This window comes from Varanus komodoensis, unplaced genomic scaffold, assembly GCF_004798865.1.
Source record: "Varanus komodoensis strain SLA01 unplaced genomic scaffold, ASM479886v1 scaffold24, whole genome shotgun sequence".
In the NCBI taxonomy this organism is placed as follows: Eukaryota; Metazoa; Chordata; class Lepidosauria; order Squamata; family Varanidae; genus Varanus; species Varanus komodoensis.
In genome coordinates, this window is record NW_025335641.1 from 11,492,341 (window position 1) to 11,504,082 (window position 11,742).

Genomic DNA, 11,742 nt, shown 5'->3' on the forward strand with positions numbered 1-11,742 from the left:
GTGAATCTCTCGTCCAAACAAGTTTGACGCTCATGGCACACAGACAGGAAGCCCTGCCCTTCTTGAAACTGGCATACCGGGTCGCTCCTTGTTTTCGAAAACCGTTCCCCTTCTTTACATAATTTCCTTTCCTTTAAAATGGCAACAGTCCCGCCATCTTCGCCATCTGCCTCTTTCATCGTGCTTAGCTTCTGCTCGAGCGGCAGACCTCTGCTTGCGGGTGGGTGTAGAGTGGCCCTAGGCCACTGGTAAGGAACCTGGCACCCTCCGGGAGATCTAGTCTACAGTACCCATCCCCGACTATTGGCTTTGTTGCCTGCTGTTCATGGGCGTGGTAGTCGGAACTCGCCGAAAGGGTCTCACTTGCCTGCCCCCGCTTCTCTGGACGGAACCATCGAAGGAGGTGGTAGGGTTTGGAGGGAGTGCTTAGGCAGGACGCGGAAACCGGAAGTGATTAGAAAGTGCTTCCGGTGCATGCGGCCCACATCGGGAAGATGGTGGCCACCAGGAGCGGCGCGCGGCGGAGCGAGTCAGAGAACAACGATGCTCTGGCGAGAGCGGAGGTGAGAGGCAGCGGCCATGGAGAACCCGCTGGAGCGGCTCTCTCCGCCCGTCACCGCCCGCTCCGGTCGGAAGGGCAGGGCCCCTTCTCAGCCACTCTCCCGACCGCTCCAGGGAGCCCGCAGCAGCTCTAACTATTTAGAGTGGACCCGTTGAAATGAATGGGACGGGAGACCCCTTTATTTCAGCGGGTCTGCTCCAAGTAGCGCTAACGTTGACCATAGCCCTTCGTGGTCTCTTGTGACCAGCGAAGAGGGGCGCGGTGAATGTGCTGAGCTTTGCTTTAGAGCTTCCTGGCTCTTTGGCTTGAAGCCGCCGCTGCGGTAGTGAGCCTGCGTCACTGCAGCTGTCCCGATGACGACGGATCTGGGACTGCTGTCAGGTGGCTTGGCTTGGCTTTGGGAGAAGGCTGCAGTGGTAGGCTGCCATGGATACAGGACTAGGCACGGGGCGGGCTGCTGACTTCCTGTAAACCGCCATACGATGGATAAATATTCTGCAGTCTGAATCTCTGCCTTCAGCCTGACTGAAGCTGAACATGGTAGCACTGGTGCTAGGCTTGCTCTGTGAGAGCTGGTTCATCCTTCATTCGGTTTCATTGGCTTATTTGTGAGATATGTGAAGCTGTATGTTTTGAAACTGCTCAGACAGAAATAGCAGAAATATCACTTTCTGGCTATTCACTAGTGGCTTGTGATGGTTGGTAAAGCTTCAGACATGTAAGTAATCACAATTTTAAAAGGGAGCCATGGTATATTAAACTATTTTGAGTTAGTCATTGATTCATCTATTAAAGTGTTTCACTTGTAAGAAATAATTGCAGTGCAGTGTGCTTCCAATACAGGTCCCAGTGTGATGAACTGGTAAGTGAAAGCTGAAGCTTTTAAATGGGGGGGGGGGAGTTTTTCATTAGAAGATATTAAACTTAGTGTCCAATGTCCTGCAGTACCAATTTCTAGAAACATTTTTTCCAGAAACTAGCAGTGTGCCAAAAGCTGATGGTGCTCACAATTGTAAACTGTCTATAGATAAGCTAAAATGAAAATAATTAGATTAATATGTACATTGAGGTAATTTGCCTCATGATTACAATAGCTAGTTGATTAAAAAGCTACAGTGCGTTTCATTTCTCTGCAGCAGTTATTTATGCATGTTATCTTACATTTTTGCCATTTCTCATAACAGACCTCAGTGGAGGGCAGTACACCTGTGAGGATAAGAAGAAGTAAAGTGAATTCTCATGCAAACGTCATCTCTGAATCTGATCTCGAGAAAATGGAAAAATCTGAAACAAAATTGGATATAGAAGAGCCTCCAGGGGAACAAAAAACTTCTAATAAGAGTAAAACTGTGTATCTAGCAGATTCAGTCAGTGAATTGCATGCTGATGGAGATGTCTCTGAAGCAGAATCAAATTGCTCCTCTGTGTCTGGTCTTCAAACACCTTTTATAAGAATAACAAGAAGGCGGAAAATTGTAGTTCCTTGTCAGCCAGAGACACCAGCGAAAAACAGGCAAAGCAAGAAAGCTCTTCCAAATGAAAGAAGCAAATGCCAAGATGATGATGATATATCTGAAGCAGAATCATGTTCATCCACTGTTTCAGGAGTGAGAACCCCAAGTGTTCTGAGAACAGCTAGAAGGCAGCAAGTCTGGACCAATATATCACCAGTGTGTGAAGCTCAAACTGAAGAGGTCTCCGATGCAGAATCTTGGTGCTCAGGTATTTCCTTAGAACCATCAGTTAAGTTTCAACGAATGACAAGGAGCATGCGGCTAAAATTGCAAGCAGAAACATCATCACAGTCTGAAAGAAAAAGTGAAGTTGTGGTGGATGATGCAAAATCGCCTGAGTATGCAGCTGGGTCTCAGACAATAGTAATCTCTGACTCTGAACAACCCACAAAATCTCATTTAGATGCTGAGCAATCATCCAGTCTATCATCGGATCAGGTAAATGAGCAACTGAGCTCTTGTAAAACTAAGTGCCATTCCAGATCTGATACCAGCAATGAGCTAACAAGGACTTCCTCAAGTAGTCCTGAAAAAGTCATGAGTGAATGTGCCAAAAAGTCACCTAAGAAAGAGGCACCGAAGAAAGAGAATTATGAAGCTGTGGGTAATGTAGAACTAAAGGCAGAAATGGATAAAGATGCAAGGGAATCAGATACACAACAAATATTAGCTGCTGTATATGAAGTAGCAGAAAGCCCAGAGGAAATATGTAATCAAGCCATAACAGAATCCACAAACGTAATGGAAATCCAGTTACCTATAAAGAGTACAGACATATGTCCATATGATCACAGAAGGTCTGATCAATCTAATGAGTCCCCAAAACAGACAACTCCTAGTAAAAACAAAAGAAATCTGAAACCCCAAAGACAAAGCTTTTTGCATCATATAGGAGAAATAATAGATGTGGATGAGCCATCTGAAGTAGGTCACTTACAAAATACTATCCCATCACAAACTATTGACAGCAGTGATGAAGATGACAGAGTTTCTCTTGCAAGTATCAACAGTGATGGAAGCTCAGAGCAGCCAGTGGCCAAATCCTCTTTCACTGCAGCCAAAACTATGAGGCATGACAGATGCCCCACTGTGTCGCTTCTTACAAGTGATGAGACTGACGAATCTGAAAATAGTGATGTGGAAGAAATGAATGCCATGGAAACAACTGCTAGTCGTACTGATACCAGTAATCAAAGGGCATCAGCAGTGGGCAAATCACAGGATGGAGGGGTATTTGTCATTGATAAAACTCCCGGCTTAGATCCCAGCAAAGCATACTATTTAGAGGAGGAAGAAGAGGCCGTGACTGATGAACAAAGTGAGGAATCCTCAGAGCTGGAAGACAATGAAGAGGCATTCATAGATGAGGCTGAAGATATGTTGAATGTAAATAACAAAATGTAAGTTCTTTTCTTCAAAGTAGTTCTGATGTATGTTATAAATGTTTGGAGCAAAAATTACCTATTACTTTCAAGGCCTGAGCAAATGAACAGAAAGGAAGGCATTAGTCTGAACATAAGTGAGTTCTTGAATTTGTTCCAGGGATTGGATGCTATAAGCTAGGAACAAGAATTTATTAATGGCCTTGAATAGCTAACTAGGGATAGGCCATTGGCAGAAGGGACTTTCCTTGTGTATTTTGGCAGCTTTCTAAGAATTCCTTGTCTCGGGTTGGTTGATAAGGATTTTCATTAAAACCTGTTGCTGTTCACACTGGGTATGGGGAGATTAAAGAGCTGCTTTGCATGTTTGCTTTCCATTGGCAGGGTCATGCACACAAAACTGTTAAAGCTCTGGGACGTAATTTTGACATATGGTGGCAAACATGCTAATTTGATACTGCATTGATAACTTTGAGTAATCTATTCTTTCCTTTCTAGCTTATCCCTTTCGAGCAGCATTGATCCTGGTCTCGATGTTAAGCAGCTTGGAGGCTTATACATTAGCTTTGATGCAGGAAAGCAGAAGCCTAGGTCTCATGGAGTTGTGTCACTAAAAGAGAAAAAAAAAGATGAGGTAAACTATCAAGAGTGCTATGAAATCTGAATAAGAAAAGCAAATGTGTCATACTAAATATAGCAAGTATTTAGAAAGCAATACAATTATGATGAAATACCAAAATTTTAGGTTTGGCCAATATTCATTAATTTTACATAAAGCTACTGCTTAATTTGGATTATAAGTGTCTGAAAACCCCAAACAAAGCTCTGGCCATTAGTTTCAACCTGCCTGAATATATATATTCCTACCCATGGTTTGGAACATGTTATAGAAATCTAAATTGCCATCCATGCAATTAGCCCCATCTTTCATATCAAGATCAATTTATGCTGCTATCTGAGCACACCAGAACAGGAGGTAATTATATTCATGGTGCTCTTTGTGATCAGGATGAAACAAGCAGTCACCTGAATAGCAAATGGTGAACGCAGATGGTTGTAGCACTACTATAGACACACAGATTGCAAAGTCCGTCTGGATGAGCATATGTTTGTGAGCCATCTGAACTTGCAGTGGACTATTCCAGGATTACTAGAGTACTACTGAGTACCTGCATAGCACCCCACAGCTTGTTTCAAAATGGTTTATTGGTTCTTGCTCATTGAAGAAGAAAGCTTCCATTCTGGCAAACTTTGAAGTCTGCATTATGGAAGTATCTAAAACCAGCAATGAAAACCTTCAGAATAAAAGTGACAAATGAAACAGCAACAGTTTTCATGAGCACTTTCTTATTGGTTGGATTTGAGCTACAAGGAATTTTGTTTAGCCTCTGAAGCTATGAGAGGTACAGTCTAAATATGCTATAGCTGTATCCATGGGATCATTTTTTCTGTATGATCCCATTTTGTGTCCCATATTACAGAATCATAGAATAGTAGATATGGAAGGAGCCAGAAGGCCATCAGGTCCAACCCCCTGTTCAGTGCAGGACACCAAGTTAAACCATCCCCCTCAGATGGCTGTCCAGCTGCATCTTGAATGCCTTTCATGGGAGAGCCCACCACCTCCCTAGGTAATTGGTTCCATAACATGTCTCTTAGTCAAGTTCACACTTTTCAAGACAGTCAGCTACTAAGACATGTTAGGTACTTGTACAGCTCTCTGTTGAGTTAACGGAACCTTTTGTCCAAGAAAAATGTTCACAATATCTGCACTTTCCTTTGACACTCCCCTCCCAACTTAACTTTCATTTGTTGATTGAAGTCCTCATGCACTGCTGAAATTCTCAGCATAGCCGTCCTGAGCTTATTCTGGAAGTTTTGCATACTTGGATTGTAACTTCTTGCTAACAAACTCTCAGCATGCTTTTCATGCATTTTCTTGCACAGTACTATATAGCAGTTATAATATTTTTAATCAATTATCTCTTTATAGCTCTTGAAAAAGAGTATTATAACTGCAGATTTTGAAAAAAAAGAATGTATTCCACCCTTAAGAGAATCAGCCTACCAATTAAAGAAACAACGTAGGGTAAGTAAAGTGCCACTGAACAAATGGGTCATGCTTAATGCTACAAGATTAGGTATTTCTCAGAATCCTTTTGTAAGACATGTGTATACCTTCACACTCTCAGCTTAATCTGTCTCACAGGGTTATCGAATATAAAATAGGATGATGCCTTACATGTTGTTTTGAGTTTTTTTGAGAAAATTTGATATAAAATATGATAGATGAAATACATAGAGGGCTGATACTTGTAATTCTGTCTGTTCCTTAAAAATACATTTCAACTCCTGAGAAAATGCTGGCAAAATTTGAATACATCATGTGCTCTTTCAGTCTAGCTCTTGTGGCTGCATGTGATGACCACAAGACTGAGTGATCTAAACATTTTCTCATAGCTCTGGGGCTTTAGGAGGGTGTGGAGAAACCTGAAAGATTGGGAGGGAGATGTGGAAGCTGGACACTTGACAGGGAGGATGAGTGTTTGGGGACATTTAGGAGAGGAGAGGTGGAAGGTGCAGCGGTTGGCTGGATGTTTAGGAGTGCTTGCATGTGTTGGGCATAAAGGGCATGTTTGCAAATCACCACTGCAGATTAATTAGCCTGTTTGGAGGTTGCTCTGTGACAGCACACGTGAGCTCTTTAGATTAAGTGTGGGTTAAACAATCTAAAATTAACCTAAAAACTCATTTTAGGTGCTTTTGTATACTTGATTGTAATAATTGAGAGAAGTGAGTCCAGCAAAGCATAACACAGGTTGTACCAACCTGACAGTAATGCTATTATGAGGAAAAGCCCATCAGACAAACAGCATGGGTGCACTTCCGCACTGCCACATGCCTGGAAGTAGAACTTCCAGAAGTCCTCCAGTGTCGTTATGAGCCTATTACAGTACAGGACTATATAGCCGATTGTGTTGATTGGGTACCTAGGCTAACTTATTTGGACTTATTAACAAATTGGACTTACAAACGCGCTCTTGGACCAAACTCGTTTGTATGTAGGGGACTTCCTGTATATGATTTCATTAGGTGTCCTGCCTAAATTTGGTCCTAAATTGTAATGTTGAAGTGAGATCTGTCAACCTGGAACACTAAATGAAGTCTGAAAGCTAAATTTGGAGTCTGATTTTTGGTCTGTAGTAGAGGGTTTTCCCACCATTGGAAGGAACATCTCTATTGTATGTATGTATGTATGTATGTATTTAAAGCATTTTGATCTCATTCTTCAGCTATAAAAGCTTCTGGAGCAGCTCCTATATCTGGGTTAGACAGTGGTTCCCACAGACACCAGTGTATGATAATGATAATGTAATGAATTGAATTTAGGTATGATGAAAATATTTTTAAGGTCTTTGAAAACTATCTTGGTATAAAGCTGTAAGGGTTAGGATATTCATTCATTGTCTATCCAGATTTTAATGCCAGCTCTTAAAGCTTGCCTATAGCCCTCAAGGACATCATTGTACTGCATAAAATGCAATCATTTTGATAACAAGTTGGTAAGTTTTGAGGTACAATATCTTTTTGCTTCCAATACAGGCAGAGCGAGAGAAAACCACAGGAGATGGCTGGTTTGGTATGAAAGCTCCAGAAATGACAGATGAATTAAAAAATGACCTGAAGGCTTTGAAGATGAGGGCAGCCATAGATCCTAAAAGATTTTATAAAAAGAACGATAGAGAAGGTCTTCCCAAATATTTTCAGGTAAAATGGCAAGAAACTGTTTACAACTGTGTATGTTCTTGTTTGTCTCCTTTATTACTCCATTGAAGTTTTCTTGTAATCCCTAAGTATTATTTGAAGTATACTGATGTTCATTTTCTTTTTTAGGAAATGAGATTTGTGTTTCTCTAACTGTGAAAGGCTGCTTGAATTTTCTAAGATCTGAACTTGCAGTCTGGTGTATAACTTTATGATAAAAATATGTTTATGATTGCATTTCTTTTGCTTCCTGTAATGCTTAAATCTTTACTGCCTATTGACTCTGAAACATAACTGCATGTTCCTGATGTTTATATGTTGCATGATTACTGCTTGGAAAAGAAACTGCATGGTTCTACCTTTTTTCAAAACTTTCTTTCTTTTTTGCATTTTAATTGACAGCTTCAGTCCAGAGTACACATAAACATTGGGAAGGCATTCGGACTTGATAGCAGTACACCATTAGCATATTTTATGGTATTCTATCTAGACTTAGGAATTTCCACCTAAGATAATGCTGAATACAACTGATTAACACTGTCTTATGTTTTCATGTGTTCTATTAAAATATTTCCTGTCAATTTTATCACTTCTTTACTATGCTGAATACACATAGGAATTGTCTAATGTTACAGTATTGAGGAGGGTCCTGTAATACAATGTTGTAGTGTAGAATGCTTTCATTCTGGTTGTTTGGAAAACCTGGGGTCCCCCAGATGGGCTGATCCCTCCATCTTGTGCCGGGACGGGAGCTGTTTTGGCTTCCTCAGGATAGGCACTCTCAGTTTTCTATTACTATATTGTATACTTTGCTGCTTCTTGTTCATCCTGTAAAGTTATTCTAACTACTTTATAAAAACAACCTGTCAAATACCAAGTTTTTCTTAAATGTTCTTTTCTCAGGTTGGAACTGTTGTAGATTCTCCAGTCGATTTTTATCATGCTCGAATTCCCAAGAAAGAAAGGAAGAAGAATATTGTGGAAGAACTTCTAGCAGATTCGGAGTTCAGAAGGTATTTACATTTAATTTCACTTGAAAACATAATACAAGCATTGTGGCAATGTAAAAAAGTCACTAGGAACATCTGAAACATCACCTTCCATCCATATGATCTCATCCGTCCCACTGTATTTAATTCCTGGAACTTGCTATACATCACAGCTCTTTTAGAAGCACAATTGGTTAGGATGCAAGGCAAGGCCTTTCCTGTTACAGCATCCAGATTATGGAACTGTCTCCCTAGAGAAGTGTAGTTGGCTGACTTTCTTTTAAATATTGTGTGTGCGCTTAAGATGTTTTAAGGCACAACGCTGTGGCTGGCAGGGGAATGTGTGGAATTGCAGGATATTTTTCTAAGCACCCATAGGATTGTCTGTTTGATGTGGTTTACAAGTGTTTATCTGCTCCTGCTCTTATGAGACACACCTTTTAGTGTTGTTTTGATGTGCATTAGTAATTTGGCAACCCTTTTCAAAAATAGTTTATATAGAAAACTATTGGAGCAATTTTTAAATTAAACAGTGAATAAGGTACATGTTTACGGATGTAGGAAAAAGTGAGCACTTTTTCCTTTTCCTTAATTTATACTTAATAATGATATAAAGAATTCAGTTATACTTCGTTTATTTGTGGTATGAATTGTGGCAGCCATTAGGGAAAGGTGTAGTTGGCAGAGCACCTGCTTTGTCTGCAGAAGGTCCCTGGTTCAGTCTCGAGCATCTCCTGGTAGCCCAGAAAGGACTCTTGCTTGAAAGTCACTACAGTTACTGTTGACAGTTGTGGACTACCTGGACCACTGGTCCAACTCAGTATAAGGCCTCTTCCTGTTTTCTGGTTCACCTGTTTAGATAGTGTATTGTTTCTTCTGTTTCTGTGGTACTTGGGGTGGCGAGAGATAACATGTTGAGATACCATTATGCTTTTGCATAGTTGGGACATATATAACAGTTGGGACATATATATAGTGATGTGACTGTCAATGAATATTCTTTTTTAAAATTATATGATGCTGTCTTCTATAAGAGCATTCCCTGCCTTTTTTAGGCATTTTTGAGTGGTGAACAGAAAACTATTTATATACACAAGAGCTTTTCAACAAGTGCACCAAAAGTCTGTTTATTTATTCTACCAGTCTAGATACTCTTTTCCTAATGAATAACAATGACATTATTGGATTGTAATAAGGATCCATCTAGTTCAGCATGCTGTTCCCGCCAGATGCCTTCAGGAAATTCACAAGGATGCATGAGGCAAGGGCACTCCCTGAATCTTGTTCCCTGTTTGCTGGTACTCAAATACATAACTTCTGATGGTTCGGTTTACTTCTCATGGCCAATAATCATTGCCACTATTTAAATTGATTTTCTTTGAATCTGTAAAAATAGTTCTTTTGCCATGGTGATTTGTCTGGATTCTGTTTTTGTATACCTCTATTCATGCATCATAAAACTTTCTCTTGCTCAGATATAATAAAAGGAAATACCAGGACATCATTGCTGAAAAGGCAGCTCTTGCAGCAGGCAAGAAAAATCGGAAGAAGAAGAAATTTCGCAATAATGTTTGAAACAAAGAAGAATGGACTTAATTTTCATAATTAATTTATGTGCAAATACTGGCCTGCAATGTATCATGACAGCAACAACAGGACAAGAGAGGCATTGTTTTCCAAACAGTATTTTGGAAGTGAAAATGACATACTGAAAAAGAGTATCCAGTAGGGACCATAGAATTAGACTTCTGAGGAAAAAAGTAATCATGTGCAAAAGAAGAGTTCTGAAAATACATAGGTTAACTTAAATTAGAAACCTCATAAAACTCAATCTTTATATTTGGCTTTTATAGAAATGTATAAAATCTCTGTACATTTGCTCATTAAAAACTTTTTAAGAATTCACAATCAGATGAGTTTATACTATTTATTTATGAATTTTAGAAACTTGTTATTGTGAAGGTGTCCACTGGAAAATATGTAATACTATGCATTAAAAATACATTGCAAACATGAACGCCAACCTTAATTTATACTCTTCTTCAAAATAATATTTAGAAACATAAATTAGAGATACACTAAAGAAGATTTCAGTCCACACAGCTCTCTTCAGCTTAAAAAGCAAAGAATCAAGTCAGTGCTAAAGAAACTGGGAATCTCTCTGTCCAGCTTGAAAGTTAGTTAATATTTTGAGCACATGTGTCAAAAGGGATTTTTTAAAAATGCAGGTAAAAACAGTGACAGCTTGCAACCAGTTAAATGCTTTTTAACCTTGAGTTTGAATTCATGTAACTAAGTTTGGCTTTATGCTTTGATAGGGAGCACATACAGAGACCTGGTTTACACAGTCAAACAATCCATGATTTTATTTAATTATTAACCATAGGTTGGATGAGTGTACTGGAACAAGTAATTATATTGCTTCCTGCTTACTCTTACTGTCAGTTGACCAGGAATGCCTGTCACTGAGCCCTCCTGGCCTGCTTAAAACAAAAGCATTGTCTTACTGGCAGCTGGATCTGCTGTAAAATAGGTTTTGTTGGTGCTGTAAACTAGGCTCAGAGGAGTTGTTTATTGTCTTGAGACTCAAACCCCACTATGCCTCTGAATACTAGATGCAAGAGACTGGCATGAGAGGCCTCTTGCTGCTTTGGGACTCCTCAGAGGCAACCTGGTTTACTACTGTAAGAACATGGAGCTCTGCACCGATTCAGCTGGGCTCAGCTTCTATCCTATGCACTTAGGCAGGTTTTAAAGCTAGATAGGTAGCCGTCTACTCTTCTGTGCAATGGAATTTCTGAAAGGAGAATCTGATGACTTTCCCACTGACCATCTTGTCTTCTATTTCCCCACTTTCCCACTGAAGTGCACACCCACCTATGCAACAGGTGAGCAGAAACATGGAATGTTTGCACAGTCAAGCACTTCATCCTTACATTTTTCTGAGACTCTGTTCTTCAGAGTGACTATGATGCTTCATGGAATGCAGCAAATGAATACATTGTTAAGGTGGGGGCTGTTAAAGATGAAGTAAATATGAACTTATTACCATGAATTCCTGTTTGCTGGAAAGTTTTCCACAATTTTATGGATAATAGCTCTCACATGTCAGCAAGCAAGGTTCAATCATGATTCATGGCGGGGGGGGGGGGGCAGGTGTCACCACCCTTCCATATAGGCCATTTGGTGTTAGAGTAGGCTCCATCAAACTCATTTTATTTAGAATGTGTATTTTTTAAAATTTTGGGTGCCTCTTTCTTCTACCTGCCTGACATATCCTAGGCAGGGACAGTAATAGTCTCATGGAGGGTTACAGCATTCTTTCTAAGCAGAAGAGATTCCCAGCCTGCTGTACTGAACATCTTTACAATATATAGCAAGCGCTACCCAGTGAAAGTAACCCATACTTCATATGATCTGGTTGGCAAAAAAGAAAGGCAGATGGAGGAAAGGAGTTTCTCCTCCAATCTTTCCTGGGGCCAAACCAGACTTTATTTTAAATGTATGTCTGTGTCCATGTCCACTGGAAT

General features: G+C 40.1%; 1 protein-coding gene across 2 annotated transcripts; it reads left to right on the plus strand.

The window, feature by feature from the left end:
• The first annotated feature begins 445 nt into the window (after window positions 1-445).
• Window positions 446-10,120, plus strand: DNTTIP2 (deoxynucleotidyltransferase terminal interacting protein 2). 2 transcript variants are annotated; one of them, XM_044432285.1, is made up of 7 exons: window positions 446-563; window positions 1,747-3,476; window positions 3,957-4,092; window positions 5,452-5,547; window positions 7,062-7,226; window positions 8,127-8,236; window positions 9,688-10,120. In XM_044432285.1, exons 1-7 carry the CDS (start codon window positions 495-497, stop codon window positions 9,785-9,787), a joined length of 2,406 nt encoding a protein of 801 aa, XP_044288220.1. In that variant the 5' UTR covers window positions 446-494; the 3' UTR covers window positions 9,788-10,120. The 2 variants fall into 2 exon arrangements, with proteins under 2 accessions (XP_044288220.1, XP_044288221.1); XM_044432286.1 differs by lacking the exon at window positions 446-563 and adding an exon at window positions 836-1,280.
• The last annotated feature ends 1,622 nt before the right edge of the window (window positions 10,121-11,742 follow it).